Below are 16,969 nucleotides of genomic sequence, written 5' to 3'. Positions count from 1 at the left end.
CCAACCTTGTACACAGCCAGGCGTTGGCATGCATATACTGGCACGTGGCTTGAGTTGGGAGGAGGGTGACCGTGGGCATCAGCGGCGCACGCGCTGTTTGTATGCCACGGAGATAAACAACTGAAGAGGAGAAGAGGAGACAACCGAAGAGCAGATAAAAAGCCACGTATAGGACGAGCCCAGAGTATAAATTTAAAGATAGAGAGGGAGAAGCATTCAAATGCGGCACTACAGGGGAGGGTCAAGTTGCACGAGTAAATCACGCATCTCCAACAGCGAGTCGACCTCTCTATATCACCTTATCGCAAAAGCTAGGTCTTGGCGATAACGCGCAAGAACGAGCGAGGCAGGTGGCGACGCCACCGTGAAATGCCCGCACTGGAATCGCCTCAGTGACGTCACGGATTGTCGTGTCTACAGTTCAAAGTTCACAGGTGAAGAAGCGCCTACATTACGTTCTTAATGTAACCGTAGACTCGACAACCCAGCGAGTTTCGAGCGGCCTTCTTGTATCGTGTAACGGCTGCAAACGTGCACACAGACGGCGCTGCGATATCTGTGACGTCACCCTAACGCACCAACGACGCTAAGGTTCTGTCGTAAAATTGAAGAAAGGGAAGTCGGTCCCTCCTCTCTTGCGGCGCTAATCCTTCTGCCGAAATGAATTAAAATCGATTTGTGAAGGAATACATTTAGATGTGTTCAAACGCGCCATGCGCGCGCCCTTCTAGCTACACAAGTTCCACCCCAACCTATCCGTGCTTGCTAAGCCATTGCTCCGTCTTTTTGAACTTTCCTTTTCCTTGTACAAGTGGTTCCTTTTCGCATTAATAATATTTGCGTATTTACGAGAGTAATCTGGTTTATGAGCCAAAGCTTACTTACTGAGGTTTTTTTTCCTTTCGACATAATGTAGAACTCTTAAGTGTCTGTTCATTGGCAATATTTATTTTTTTACTTCTTTCCGATAGGCAGACCTTGCTAGCAATGTGTGAAGAACAGTTACTTTCTGCCTTTCCGCGGTTCCTCGCGCAGCAGTTACCGGCCCAACCGATTATTATTATTATTATTATTATTGAACTTTTCTGTACACAATTCTGCTTTTATATAAGCTTTCTTGTTTGTGCTGTGTCTCGCCTCGGATTTTTTTTCTTTGCTTACATTCTCTTGTTTCTTTGTTTTCTAACTATTTTCTTTTTTACATTGCACCCATTGCGCCAGCATTCAGACCTCAGCGCTGTTCCCGGGCACGTTAACCAACCGATTCATTAGTGTATGTACTTAACCAGCCTAAACTACGATATAGTGCAGCTCCGTTATACGCCCCGTTAACTCTTCTCTTTTGTGATCCCCCCGGCCCCCCCTCGAGGTCACTGTGAGCAGCTCCAAGTTCGCGTACTCTAGCGCTACGTTTGCTACAAAGTTCAGCGCCCTCGGTTTCGAAGAATGAAAAGTGTCAACCCAAGTGACACTCGCACGCAAATAAGATTCGAAAAAAAGAAAAGAAGAGAGAGAAAAAGAGCAGCTCAAAAGAGACGACAGAAACACAGGCACGGCTCCACTATCTATACGATGCTTGATGGAAATGCTACGGTACGCAGACTCATCTTGCCTCCTCCCCCTCCCCCCCTCCCATCTCGTCAGGCCATTTGTGGAACGTTTGCTCTTCAAAAAGTGTCGCCGAACGCTGTTGAACCTGTCGGACACGTGGCGGAAACATATTGAGAGCCGTCACAGATGAACCGCTCGTTCGTTGTACTCTGGATACGCAATATCATAAGAAGCCAACGAACGCTGACTTGACACCAAAGACAACATAGGGAGAAATTGTGCTTAATAAATGAAATAACGAAACGATAAATTATTGTAAATTAAAGTGGATGAAAAAAACAACTTGCCACAGGTGGGGAACGACAGCACAACCTTCGCATTTCGCGTGCGATGCTCCACCAATTGAGCTACCGCGGCGCCGTTTCGACTTCCACTTTCTTGGGTATTTATGTTTACTAGTAGAAATCTAGGAGTGTTAGCCAGCGCCACCACTCACGGACTTTGGCGGGGGGTGCGGAACATCCTTTCTGCCGCAGGCGCCACGAGAACGTGATCTTTTTGGGTGAAGGCAACCGGTAAATAAACCCACACATGCTCCCTGAAGGCATCAATGTTGACGGATTCAGGACCCTCGTAATGTAATAAACGAGACGAAAGGGGGTCAACCGAGGGGCCCGATTTTTATTAGTCATATCATAAGAAGTATGATATGATATGACTAATAAAAATCGGGCCTCTCGGTTAAGCCCCTTTCTTCTGGATAGGCAAGTAACTTAAAGCCCCTAAGTAACTCTGTGCCATTTACTCAATGACGCCTCAATCGCAATGACGTTTAGACTCAACGACAACGAACTTAACTCAATGAGACTCTATGACATTAACTACTCAGGGGAAAGCGACGTCTCAATCTGAACAACAATGGCCTGTTTGCTCAATGAAGACTGCAATGGAACTTACTCAACGACCTTTACTGCAAAAGTCCAGATGAGGCTGTCGCTGCGTTATTTGACAACGAATATACGGTCTACTTATGTAGCCATACATGCCGACACTTCGTCGCAGATCCGCTCGTTTTAAATGGGCTAACGGGGAGGGATCGAGGTCGAACTAATACCACGCCTGCCCGCACCGGATCCCCTTCCTTCTACAGAAAATTAAATAACTCGAACAAGAACAAACAATCAATGTTAAATGTGGCGTTCGCGTGGGCTCGTTGGTCGCATATCACAAGAAAAAAAAAGATATTTTTTTTTTGAAACCCTACGGCAAAGGAGTTGCAAAAAAAAAAACATCGATCGAATGAGCTAACTGAATAGCTCCATTTGAACGCAGTACTAGAATCCAAAGCATCAAGGGCGCCGATGCAATACTCCAGTTTCCATGACGACAGCCCTTCAAAATGACCTACGAAAACCACGTTCCAAATGTGACACCGCCGCTGCTCCGCTAACGGCAAAGTGAATAAATACAGAAAATAAAGCGACGCGCACAGACAGACACGGAAAATATATGTAAGGCACCGGTGCATAACATGCCGATACACCACCCCAACTTCGACGACGATAGCGTTAACAGGAGCAGCGAGACTGCATTTGAAAGATAAACTTCGTGGCAGTGCTCAACGGTGAATAAATTAACTACTGAAAGTAAATAAGAGAAGCGAAAATTGCAGTTATATGTTGAGAAGAACTTTTGTTTTAGAGAGAGAAGAGAAAGTGGGCGCATCGTAACCTCTTCGGTTGGGTTTGGTGCGTCCTGAATAATCGGGCCCGTTAAAAGGACCAGCGGGAATGCGTTTGAAATACGACACCGCGGCGTGACTTATAGCTAACAGGAAAGTAAATAAATGCCGAAAATAAATATAAAAGAAAGTGAGGCGAGGGCACTGCAGTGAAGCTGGAGAGGAAAAACTTTCATTTAAGTAAAAACAAAAGATGGAAAGCCAGGGTCAATGCTCTCCAAAACCGCGGACTCTTTTTTTTCTTCAAGAAGCCTTGCGAAAGAATACCGTTTCTGAGCCGCCACGGAGCAGACGGCCCCGGAGACACACTTAAAAAAAGGACGTGAAAAGAGAGAGAGAGAGAGAGAGAGAGAGAGAGAGAGAGAGAGAGAGAGAGAGAGAGAGTGACGGCCGCAAGGAACCGTTGCGGAGCGAACCGGCCGCTGTTGCAAAGGAGGACGCCCACTAACCTGACGATCGAGACAGGGATAGAGCGAGAAAGAAAACCGCACGCCGACCGGCAAGTGGGGCCACGCCCACTTTCCATCCTCGGAACTGTTTCCCGTTCTGTGCACCGCGCTTAGCGAGCAAGGGGCTTGCCCCGCGCGTAGCCTCCGAGATCACACCGGCGCGCCTGTGCAACCTCGCAGACAACGCCTCGGGCAGGCGAAGACACGCCGGCGAGATCCCCCACTAACACCTCCCCCCCCCCCTCCATGCTGTAGTAGTAGGAGGAGAGTGACAACAATAACTGTTCTCGCCTCTTTTGCGATTATTTTCCCTAAATTCAAAGATACGGGCATTTCGGTTCGGTCCCAGGTCGTTTGCTACGTTCCTTGTCTAGCATTCTCATTCGTACATGACGATGAAATGTCACGGAAAAGCCGGTGGCAGAAGCTTGACGACATTTCGAGTACCATCAAATAAATCGATCGATAAATCTGATCGGCGTAGCCTGTGTTGAGCGTCGGTGGCCGGACTCTCTACCCACGAGCGTAACAGTGGTCCCTAACAAAGCTACGAGAACGCCTGGACGTGGTCCACCGTCCAACGCATATTCGTTTGCAACGGGGCAAGCTCCGTTCTTGCTTTTTCCCTTGACCGCTCTGTAGAGAGAAGCGGTTCTCGCGGGGAAAGGAGGAAAGGCTGGCACTATCTTCTACAACCCTTGCGGGGAGCACGGCCAAGACCTCACTCACGTCAAAGCGAAGACAGCGCTGGCGTTGTTTTAGAACTCCGGGGGTTGAAAACCGGAGGAGAGTCCGCCATACAAGCGAGAGCGCTTGAGAGAGGGAGAGAAACAAGAGGTCTCGCTACTACGCCGCAACTCGTCTAGGGAGCTAGCGCACGCTAGGGCTTGCCCCGGGCAGGCGAATACACGCCGCCAGCGGCCAGGCAGCGTTCGTTCCACCGCGTTTCTAGAACAGCGCGGGGGTTCAGACACCGGAGCGGAGAAGAGAGGAGGCGTGAGACAAAGGGCGCGAGGGAGGAGGAAACCGCCGATGACGAAAGAGCGGCTGTGCTCTCCGGCCGGAGAACGACGTTCCCAAGAGCGATGCCCCCCTCCTCCAACCGACGAACGGGCCAACGTAGGGAGGCACTGCACTCGTAGCCTTGCGAGGAGGATTTCAAGGCCGCGCGCCGACCTGCTGTTGCTGCACCGTACGGGAGACTCGTCGGGGAAGGAAACGGCGAAGGGTGCGCACAGCATACGGTTCGCGGCACGGTAACGTGACCCCCGCGACGCCTGCGGCGTGAGGCGCTGCCTCGCTTCACCTCGTCCTTCCTGAATTCTGCAGCACTCTTATTCTTTCAACGTGAACCTTCGCCTCGATTTCGTTAGATGCAAAACTGTTTGTCACGCCTCCTTGGACGTGGGATACATTTCTCGTTCCACCCGCGGGACGTTAAAGTGTTCAGCAAAAAGGTGAGCAACAGGGGAGAACTAATGCAAGAGGACAGGCCAGGGGCATTGCAGCTATAGCAGCTTTTTGCGGGGAAAAAAGAATTCGGGGATTTTCGAGGACTTCCTGGGGCCCTGGCAAAGCGTTTTTTTTTTTTAATGCCTTAAAGCATCACGAAGCTTGAAAGCTCGAAAACAAAATATTGCCTGTGTCGTATTAACCAACACAAAACAGCATTTTTGTTATTACGCACCGAAACAAATAGTGTGCGTCTAGCCTTTTCCCCACAAACCATCCCCAGCCGCCACAACCAAGATGGCGCCCTACCATCAAGATAAATTATATTGGATAAGCTAGGCTGTCGGTTTGCATAAACCTCGTAGTCAAATACGTAAATAAAATCCAGTGAGCTTTGCCTCGAGCGAAATTGAAGAAATTTTAAACACTGAAACTTAAAGCGACACTATAGTTGAACACTAAATCAGCATAAGCGGTTAAAGCGTTCTTTGAAAACTCTGGTGGTTAATTTCGATATAATCTGCAGATTACTCGAAAGTAAAATGAACGTCAAAGTTTCAGTTTTTGAATTCCGAGCCGGAAGCCGAGCGCCGGGACGTCACTGTGACGTCAAGGATTTCAAAGTATTTTTTTTTTAAATTTAGGCCGTGTTGATTAAGGAAAAGTTCCCGAAACTTGCAATGTTCAATCTTTGGCTCCTCTAGAGCACAATGTAATCTATCTTTACTGCTAAAGAATTAACTAGGCCCCACAACACAGTCAAAATCGATGACGTCACAATAAGTTGGTGCGGGAACTTCAAGAAGGCGTCCCCACCCGTCTTTCGTGATTGCGCTTTTTTCTGGGTCACCAAGCGTCTTATCGTGGTAAAAGTGGTGTCTTTGATATTGTAGAATAGTTTAGCCATACAGAACGTATCATGACTCTCTTTAGTGTCCATTTAAGGGTTTTTAAGGGTTTTAAGGGTTTTTAAGGGTCTTGTTTGACATTCGGGAGTCGCGCATTGAAAGGTTTCAAGGACCACTACGAAGCCTAGTTGTAATAATCGTTATTTGGCGCAGGAGAGCCCGGCACACGTGGAGAGGCGTGACGCCTGTGCCGAGGGGAGCCAACAGAGACGAGGGATGTCTTTGCAGCGAATGCTTCGAACAGGTTATTGTCCCGAAAAAGAGCAGTCCTCCACGTGAGCCGAGGCCGTCATCACTTACTCGACCTGTCAGTAACGTCGTGTTTGTTTTTATGCGAATAAAAGGACAACTAAGTGAGACGGCCAATGTAAAGAGTACATAAAATCTGCCCCCCCCCCCTCGACATATGAGTACTAACCCGGAAGAGGAGGCAGAGGTTAATGCATTCCCTGTCGGATCGTTCACTCCACTGCAGCTGTTTTCAAAACTGAAGGGGAACACCATTTAGAGATTAAAGCTGCTGAGAACAAGAAGTCAGCGTGAAGGTGCACTCTGCGTCATGTTTAACACAATGGGGAGTCCTCCACTCTTCAGACAATGTTTTGGGTCGTTGTCTTCGCCAGCCGTTGGCCGGAAATTCATTATTTGCTATGATCAACATTTTCTTTTCTTGCAAGCTAGACTAACATTACTAACAGTGTATGTAGGTTTGAACTGTTATTACCTCGCGCTTAAGTGTGGCATGTTACATTTATTTGTTTTTAATTATTTTTCATGTTAATCAGGTTTTTGAAGCAGAAGAGTTGAAGCACCTGCTTCAACCATTCCACCTGATTGCTTGCCTAAATCCATATCTGTTTAGCTAAGACGTATTCCTCCTTTCCCTACAACATAAATGTGGATTGGCGGACGGTGGCACGTTTTTTTTTTTTTTTTTTCATCTTTGAGCGCTGGGACCTTTACGTACGGTGCTCCTAAATTGAATTGCGAAGAGGATATATAACTTATGAGAACGGTTTTCACGCGTAATTCCGTGGAACAGCGGCGTGTAATCGCTCGGTAGCCAGATTCCAAGCATGGAGCAATAATCGCTAGCGTTACGCTTTGGAGCATTGATTAAGCCAATGGTATAAATTCAGGTGAAACTGGAAACGAAACGATACATTGCATTAGTTTCGCAATTGTCCGCGTTTGCACTTATAAGCACTGTGTGTGCGTCCTGACTGATATGGACAAACGTAGCTGGACACTGATCTGGACAAAGGTAGCTGGACAAACCAGGTCGACTGCCACCGACACGATCTCTGAAGGGCGTCGGCGCGCATTTCCGTCGTGTTTATCGTGGTACGCGCGGAGAAATCCACGCATCGTGGAAACACAGCAACGAATAAGTCGATCACGGAACAAAAGCAAATAAGTTTCGCGTTAATAATTGGCCTAACCTCGCTTGCAGATGCATTTGCGATAAGCTTGAGCGGGGAAGAAAAAGTTATACGAGCGCGACTAATGACACCATCAACACTGGCAGCCGACGCCCCCTGAAGAACAGAAACAACAACCAAAAGACAGCCCTGATTTATCGTCGTCTGCATCTTGAGCATATTACGCCGAACGAACTAAGCAGTTGCGGAAGTCGCTAACGCCGAGCAGCACAGCGCGCGGCAGCGCAAGGTCACGACCTTAACGGCCACGTCCTCTAATCGAACGAAGAGAATGAAAAAAAGGGGAGGGGGAAGCGAGGTTCAACTAACGGTGTTCCCCCGAAACGCAGCCGATTCCCAGACGCTGCGACAGCGCACTGCGTCTTAATACCCGTTTTTTTTTCTTCGCCAGCGCCCTCTAAGAGCAGTTTTCATTGATCCGACTTTCGCGGCCTTTACAGTGTTGCTAACAGACTCCCGTCCAAGACGACGACCACGAAATATGGAGCGGGGACGACATAAATAAAGAGACGAGAGAATTCACATCGCCTCGGGGTGTGGGCGAACAATCAAGCCGGAGACAGCTCGCCGAAGTTGCAAAACCGCCACCGCCTAGCCACATGAAATCGGAGTCAATGAGCGGTAAAAACAAAAGGAGTAAGAAGAAAACCCAACACCTTCCCTCCCTCCCATTCCACTCGCTCTGCACCGTTGCTTCCACGAACGGAAAGCACGGAGGAGGGAGGAAAGAAAGACGAAAGAAAAAAAAAAGGAAAGGAGTCAATGAGCAGGAAAACAAAAGGGAGTCGAAAAAGAAGACGGACACCCTCTGCCACGTCTTCTACTCCCCCGTTCGCCACTCGTTGCGCATCGTACTTTCTCGACGAACGGAAAGCGCGGAGGAGGAGGAGGAAAAAAATGAGGGGTCGTAGCCCGGAGTACGAGAGAGAGAAGCAGGTGAAGGCGAGAGAAAGAGGGCGGCGGTCGCCGGAGGAAGGAAGAAAAATGGAGAGAGAGAGAGAGAGAGAAAAGTCGGGCAACGCACTTTCGCCAGCGCTGGAGGTCGCCGAACGACATTGACGGGAGACGAAGAACAGTGATCCCCGGCGGCGCGCGTTGCATTTGTCTTTTTTTTTGGGGGGGGGAGGGGGGGGCGGGCAGATACCCCATGATGGGTCGCAAAGCCCTTTCTGGTCACTGCCTTTATTCCGACCCTACCCGTGGCTCTTAACACTTGGAAGCGAACGAACGTTTGCTTAGATGTGCAAGCTGTTTCGCGTGGGGCACTGATGTGGTAACTCATCTTAATATACACTGTTATAAGTAAATGACATTGATAAACACCGTTATTGCAAGTGAGAGCAACTTAAACGTGTGAGTTTTTAACTACCAGAGATTGCACATTGGGTTATGAGGAACGCCGTCATGTGGGCTAGAGGGGGTGGGGGGAGAGGGTGCTACGGATTAATTTTCGTCACACTGGGTTCTTTAACGTGCACCAAAAGCATGAGCGCTTCTTTTTTTTTTTCTCGTCGGATTCGAACCCACGACGTCATAGCCACTCTACCGAGGCGGCTGGTAGTGACACTGCTATCGATTGACGCGACAACTAAGTGACACTCTGCACTGACAACTACGCTGTTGCATTAGGATGTGAAACGAACAGGCCTCTGTAAGTCGAAGCACGCCAGACATGAGGAGTCTCGATTTTACACGATGCCGGCGGCAAAACATCTTAACCGTCGATGTTCAGCTAGCATTTCAAGAAGTGGAAGAATCGTTATCACGAGACACTGCCTGAAGCATGAAAGCCAATCGTACGTCAGCACCTTTTGAATCGAGGCGAAGGTCTGATTAAAGCAGCCAAGCACATGCGAGCAGATATCGCTGGATGTCGGCGAGGTTTAACATCAGAAGCGAGATACAAAGCTACGCTATGTCTAGAAGCCTGGCAAAGAAACAAGAATTCGTGCTGGTCAGTCAGCCTTTAGAGTCTGGAGAGGAATACGTTTATTTAGGTCAATTATGCTTAGGGGACCCTCACCCTGAGAAGGAAACTTACAGAAGAATAAAAATAGGTTTAAGTGCATACAACAGGCATTGCCAAATCCTGACTGGGAGCTTACACCTGTCGTTAAAAGGAAGAGCGCACTATCATAGCATTCTAATGGAGCTGACATACGGGGCAGGAACTTGGGAGGTTAACAACGAAGCTGGAGAGCAAGTTAAGGACCGCGCAAAGAGCGAGGGAACGGAACATGTTAGGCGTAACTTCAAAAGAGACAGGAAGAGAAAAAAAAAATGGCGCTGGGCCGGTCATTTTATGCGTGGAGCAGACAACAGGGGGACCACTAAGAGTCACAGAATTGGTGCCAAGGGAAGGGGAGGGCTGTCGAGGACGGCAGAAAATTAGGCGGCGTGACGAAATTGGGAAATTCGCTGGCGCAAGTTGGAATCGGCTATCGCTAGACAGGGCTAATTGGAGATCGCTGGGAGAACGTCTTCTTCCTGCAGTGAAAATAACGACAGGCTAACAATGATGACGTCCGCAAGACGCAGACAGTTAAAAAGGCATCAGTGACAGTCAAGCCGATGTCGTCAGCGCACCCCGCGAGCATAGATCGCGTCGGTTCCAGCGCAAACGTGCGTACAATAGCGTACTACGCACCGGCGCTTTTTTTCAAGCTTAGAGTGAGTCATGCGCGATCACAATAACTGGACACCCACGCAGGAACCAGACAAGGCGAACGACTCGATTTGCGAAACGCAAGCCAGGGCAAACATAGCGCCGTCGATTTCACCTACGAAAACAACGGCGCTGGAAGTCGTTGCGACACTGCTTAGCGGGATTGGCTGGCGTACCTGGCAACGACCGACCTCCTAGCACAAACACGACATAACGTAGGCGGCACGCAAATAATGCTTAACGCAAGCTACAAGAAATTATAGTAAAACAAGGCAGAAGACTACGCACGTAGTGCTATATCCTAGCACGGCTGTCAAACTGCCAGTTTTACAAAGCGCACGAGCGACACTTGCTCAAAGGTAAAATACTTTTCAACGCACGCATTCTGGAGTCTCTGGTGTCCTAACCGGCAAAACAACGAGGAAACGTAATGGGAACTCGCGCCAAGGTTTAACATCTTGCGCTGTCTCTCACTGTACGGGGATGCATACAACGAACCGCAAGGAAGACCTTGAATTTTTTTTTTCCTCCCGACTGCTATAGCCTATCGACGCGCTTACGCGGTAAACAGAAACAGCCATCCCCTACCTCCTCCTCGGCGCCATAGACGAAAACACCCGGTTGCCTGACCCCGACAGTTGCACATGCCGCGAGAAAAACAACAGTTGCACGCGGGAAGGCGGCCGCGCCTGGCGTACTTGCACGATACCGGAGAGAGCGAACTTCACCGAGCCTTCGCTTCCATACTGGGCGCACGCACTCTCCCCCCCGCCTCCACCTTTGTACGCACGCTAAGCTAACAACTGTTTCACTGTTCGCGCAACAGGTGTGCGACGATAGATCGACACAAACGTCAACACGACAGCTTCGTAGAAATAGATGCTCGATTAGAAAACGCGTCAACCTGCGTCTCAAATGCGCGTCCGTGCGACGTCGAGGCCGGACGTCAAGGGACCGGGCGCCTGCGGCAATAGAATCGCGGTTGACGATCGTCTGCTTACGCCAGCGCGGTAATTTTATCACGCGTCCGCGAAGCGTAGCTGATACGCCACCGAAAATGTCACCTGTCCTTTAGCTTGTTTGCAATAAACGCCGATGCGATCCGGAGCAAAGTTTTTGCGATGCAAGGGAAACGCAAACGTAGGGAAGAACGCCGGACGATTGCACAACGGTTTGGCTAATCACGGGAACCTAAATATATGAGGGCATTAAATCAAGCTTTATATTCGAGCGGCGTACAAGAATCGCGACCAAAAAAAAAAAGAAAGGCTCACCGGGATCCTTGCGAAGGACGTAGCCAGTGGTGCGACGGGTGTCACTCCACGGAGCTTCTTCGAAACGCATTCCTGTTTCGAGCACACCGGGTGTCACCAGAAGGGAGGGAGGGACTCAGTAGTTGCAACAACTCTCGCAACACCCACGGATGCGTTTTTCTTTTTCTTGTTCTCCGAACACAGGTAAGGTCACCGTCAAAGAAATATCCGCACGGACCGTATACAAACGCGTCGCACGTCAATAGAGCGCGAGAGAGAGAAAAAAAAAAAACACACGCACACACACACAGCGACGACGGACGTTGAAGACAGTCTCCGTACGATAAACCAAGCACTGCTCCGATGTCAAAAAATAAACGTCGAAGTTTTTTTTCTCTTTTCCCCAAACGCGGGGAGGACGTCCACAAATCGGGCCAAACTCCAGGGAAAGTGCGAGAGAGAGAGAGAGAGAAAAAAAAAGCAAGTGCGAGAACGTCGACTTTCAGTCTAGTTCCGCTTCACCACCGAGGAGAAGAAACGTCCCGCGGAAGTACTTATATCCGGCCGCGATGGGAGAATCTCGCCGGGCGTCGAACACGACGACGACGACAGCCAACACAGAGAGACGACGACTCGCGCAGCAGCAGCGATCCGGGAATGCCACGCATCACTCAGCTGACCAGCTGCAGCTGCCGTTCGACGCGGAGTCGCAAGCGTGCGACTGCGAAAGTTAAAACTACGCTTGCTCCGCACGGGGGCCGCCGGCTGCTACGCGCACGGGCGGTTGTCTGCGAACTGAACGAATCTCCGCTCGGCCGGCGTTCCGTGCGTCTTTTCGAGAGAGAGAGGAAGAGAGCTTAGAGGAGAGGAGACGTGAGAGAGAGAGAAGAAGAAAGAAAGAGAGGCAGGTGAGAAGAAAGGCGTGCGGAGAGAACGAAACGGGAGAGAGACGGAGAAAGAGTGAGAGAGAGAGTCGGAGAGAGACAGAGCAGGCAGCCTCGGCGGAGCCAACGACCTTGCTCCGTTGGCACTCTGTCCGCGCGCGCGCGCGACCGACAAGGGCTGGGAGAAGAGAGGTAAGCCGTTGAGCAGGAGGGGCGGGGGAGGTAGGGGGGGGGGAAGGCGGGGAGGCTCCTCCACGCGGCTTTCGGAACGTCGCACGCACGCACGGCACCGTTGCCCGGGCGCCGTCAACGCTCGGCGACGGACCACTTCGGCGCCGCATCCTTTCCCTAGCGTAAGGGTTAACGCCCATCCATAACTTCTGCTCCGAAAAAAAAAAAAGGAGTGAGAAAGCTCGGCCGTAGCGTAGCCTCCGAGATCGACGCCGCGTACCTAGCATTTCGTACTCTTCTTCGATGAAAGGGCCGCGGAGAGACGTGGCTTCTGAAATGGGCGGCGCGAGCTGCTAAGCCGTGGCCTCAGAGACCATCGCTTTCTGAGGAGGCGATCACGGATGGCATGCTGGAAGAAAGCCGCGTAGTGCCTCAGCTCGGCGACAGACGGCGCTAAGATCATTTCCGCTCTCCCCTGCTTCTTTTTCCCCCTCTCGGGATATTCCTGGCACGCTTTGCATTGTTCTCGGTTTCATAACGGTTTTCCTCCGTCTCGGAGCGGCGGAAATAATTTCTCCGTTTCAGGAGCAAATGGAGATGATCTTATTATTTTTTTTTTCTTCGTCAGCGCTAGATATAAAAGCTGGGGCGCATCTCGAACTACGTTTCGCCGGGGACTCAGCGCTGCCTCGCGTAGAGGAGCGGGTGCGACCGAAAAGAAATATATTACATTGAAAGGAGGTTGACATGCCCCCACAATGAGGTACGAACGGCATAAATTAGAACGCGAACAATTCCAAAATCACTCCGACCCGTTGTTCCATTTCCAGGGTCACCAGAATGTGTGCCGGTGTTTTATTTAACGTTAACAGAATTAAAAAGAGAGAGAGAGAGAGAAAACGCCCGTCGCATTTGGCACAAATATACTTACTGAGCTGAAATACTGGAAGGGGTCAACATTACTTACACTAAAAATCAAAACACATAACCGACTAATTAACAAAATTGTACGAATCAATTGAGCGCACATATTGCAATGCACGAATTGAAGGCAGTGCTTTCGCGAAGTTCGAAGGTTACTGGCACTCCTTGGCCAGAAATGGCCTTTGCACCATCAAAATCAATCAAGAGTTACTGCAGCACCAATGCATTCTGTCGCAAAATTTGGGGACACATATCTCGAAACTGGTGTCGTTCTTGGAGCTCGTTCGAAGTGGGTATGACTTTAAAAGCCACTGGCTATTTACAATTGAAGTGATCCAATGAAAGAAGTAGAACTCAGTTACGTGTCACTGGTGATTAAAAAAAGATTGTTTAACGACAAATTAGTACACGCCGTATCACAGTGGCTAAATCCAGACTCCAAAACGTATACACTTGAGACTAATTCATGTTTAGTAACCGGCCACAGTCGCAGTTCCGCGTAATTACGCGTAACGGGCATTCTCCACAGTTATTTACTTTTCGCCCTTGAATTTGTGCTCGTGCTGCATTTTTTTTTTTGCCTGACAATTACAATAACGCGCGCGCTCGCATCAGCGTACTTTGGCACCGTGGGCGGCCACTGACATTCAGGCTAGACTTGCGTTCAGGACGGCGTTAACGTTTTGCGCTTGAAATCGCAGGCTCGTCGCGGGAGTAAATCGAACATCGTTTCCTCCCCGCCCGGACCACAAAGGAAATAACCAATAATGATAATAAAAAAAAACTGGATTCTGAGAACGCGGTGCTTTATTTTCTGTTCACAACTATTGCGGGAATTTCGAGGTGGCGTCGCCCACTCGTGCTTCTTTGTTTTTTATTTTTTCCTTTACTTTTTTAGTCTTCTCAATTCTCACCTCAGGGCAAGGTTGTTGTTTTAAGGGGTATCGTGGAAGCACAACTTAAGCATAAAGGGGGAAGGCAGGGAGGTCAACCAGACTAGCGTCCGGTTTGCTACACTACACTGGGAGTAAGGGAAAGGGGCAATAAAAAGAGGGGGAGAGAGAGCAGTGAGTGCGCTAAACAAACGCGGACAAAGACAGATACACAAGGACGAGCGCTTTCTAAGAACCGATGCATCTTTCTTTGTCCCCGTTTGTTTAGCGCAGAGTTTCATGAATTCCAACTAGGCCGGCTCGCAGCGATTCTCCTTCTGCAACTGCAAAAAAAAAAGTCCCGACGAACGATTCCTGCCTGAATTGGAGTGCACGTGACCATTTGCTACGTTGTGTCAAAAAAACCTTCAGAAGTCGAGCTGACCCTGACCGATCACGTCGCCAAGCGCGTATCTGTCAACCCTCCACCCTCGAAGTAGGCATGACTCAGCCCCCAAGCCGACTCTTCGGCATTTCCAGGAACCCGTTAATAAATGATTTCGGCCCTACAAGACGAGTTGCCATGCTTTATCGGGTATTTTTTTTTTTTTTTCAGTGCACCGTCTGGAGGAAGTGACGGACCTGAAACACAACTGCCGACCGAAAACGTCCCACTACGCGGGCTGCTTCTCCGGCACAACTTCACCCCGCAGAACAAATGGCGACGTGGGTTTTTTGACACTGCATTTTCTTGGAAGGTCAAGCCAGACGCGGCTTGGCATGCCTTTGCGTGGATTCGGAGATTAGGCGCGGTCGCGAAAAAAAAAAAAAGTACGCAGAGAGAGCGAAACGCTCGCCAAATTACTCGGGAAGAAGGGGAGTAGTCATCCATCGGAGAATGCCACGAAGCCATCGCACGCTTTTTTTTTTTTTTCCTTTCAACGAAACTTCCTCGCTCTCAGGTTTAAGCGGAACTAACTTGCTCATTCAGTTTGGGCACGCTGCGAACTCATGCTGTCGTCTGTTAGCTTCAACGGCAGGTGCGCACGATGACCTACCCTGTCCTTACTTTGTTTTCGTCCCTCGATGCCACTGCCCCAGCGTAGGGTAGCAAACCGGACGCGCGTCTGTTGGCCTTCCGTCTGCACGACTTCGCTTAGGGGGCCGTCTCATAATGTTCACAGCGCGGGCGCACTTGCCCCGGCCGCCGCCATTTTGACTCGTCCTCAGCATTTTCGTTGTTCAAGACTATTGCGAAGAGTCGCTCAACGAGAATGCGCTTTCTTTCGTTCTTTTTTTCACGGAGCTTTAGCGGAAGACGGAAATGGAGCTGCCTCAACTGCGCTTCATTAGTTTAAAATTAGTATCATTAGTAAAAATTAAGCCTGTAATTCTTTAGAACGACAGAAAGCTGAGCTAGTTGGTAAGGATTCATAATGCAAAAAAGAGGCGAGGCGTGCAGACAGGACACGAGAGCAGTCGGCGTTCGTGTTGTCCACTTCTCTACCCTTGTGTCCTGTCTGCACGCCTCACCCCTGTTATTCCTATCGCCATTCGGATCACTGCGTTTATTATTATTATCTTTTTAAATGTCTGCTGCAACATTGACGAAGCTTAGCAACGCGTTTCCTACCTCTTTCTTCCTTCGCTTCACTGGTTGGCCTGTTTAGGCCTTTGTCGCAGGCAGCGTTTGCTTTTTTTAATGTGTGCCTAAATATTAGTGCACGGGTCGTTTTCTGGGTTTCACCTTCATGAGAACGGGGCCGGGTTAGAACCGGCGAAACCGAGCTGAGCAGTGAAGTGCTACACAGGCCACGCCTTCGAGTTCACCCGGCACAACGTATCACGCTGCACGGTTGCGCTATCTGCATTATTGAAATTTATGCTGACGTCGTTGTGGCGGCCTAAACCTTCCCTCCTGAACTTACATTTAAAAAAAACAAAGCTCGCGTGCGCTGGAATGGCGTCAATGGTTCAAAATGCAGGTTCAAGTACAAAAGCAAGAAGGCGCAACGGATTAACAACCACAACGGCAAACACCTGTTAATCTATTCACGGCCAAAGGTGTAAGGACCAAGCTTACCTGCAGCCATGGCGACACAGGTTTTTTTCTGCAGCTGGCTATAGGCCTTCGATTCTGCGAGGCATACACTGACGCCTGCTGCACCCTCGTCCTCAATTTACGATTTGCAAAATACCGGGCGACACCTGGTGTTTTCCAACCACGAACTCTCGTTCACAGACCGAATTTCTCCCTCTAAGCTTGCATACGCGGGATGAGACGGAATTTCTCCCTCTCATCCCATGCATGTTAGCTGCCAGGGGCGAACAGTGACCCCTCTTTCCACCATACTGTCTCCCTCCTGAATTCCTGGACGGGAGTACAAAATTAAGCGCAGCGGCTTCTGCAATGCTTTTCAGAAGAGGGGGGGGGGGTAGCTAACGCCTAATGACAGCCATCCAGAGCGCATTGTGACAGCGACCAGAAAGCTCCAGAGGGCATTGTGGCGACCCCCCCCCCCCCCGAAGTTCGCGCTGGAAAGGGGTCCCAGACGGCTCCCCTTCGTCCCTGCCACGTGCACCATATTGTTGTACGCGTTCTCAACTCCCAAGCCCCGACACGGCATGCAAGACAGCGACCTGGCCTCGCCGGAGCT

General features: G+C 49.8%; 1 protein-coding gene across 3 annotated transcripts in view; it reads right to left on the bottom strand.

Moving 5' to 3' along the window:
- LOC142588050 (ribosomal protein S6 kinase alpha-5-like) overlaps positions 1-16,969 on the bottom strand; it is a 298,656-nt gene that overhangs the window by 134,628 nt on the left and 147,059 nt on the right. Inside the window, exon 1 of one of the 3 annotated variants that reach the window (XM_075699489.1) lies at positions 11,483-12,258. The exons of the other annotated variants lie outside the window; for them this stretch is intronic. Coding sequence (XP_075555604.1) covers positions 11,483-11,552 — 70 coding nt within the window. The 5' untranslated portion in view covers positions 11,553-12,258. Of the gene's footprint in view, positions 1-11,482; positions 12,259-16,969 lie in introns of those variants that run through there. 3 annotated transcript variants of the gene reach the window in all.

This window comes from Dermacentor variabilis, chromosome 7, assembly GCF_050947875.1.
Source record: "Dermacentor variabilis isolate Ectoservices chromosome 7, ASM5094787v1, whole genome shotgun sequence".
In the NCBI taxonomy this organism is placed as follows: domain Eukaryota; kingdom Metazoa; phylum Arthropoda; class Arachnida; order Ixodida; family Ixodidae; genus Dermacentor; species Dermacentor variabilis.
Note: the sequence above shows the minus strand (reverse complement) of the source record. Positions and strands in the feature narration are given on the sequence as shown.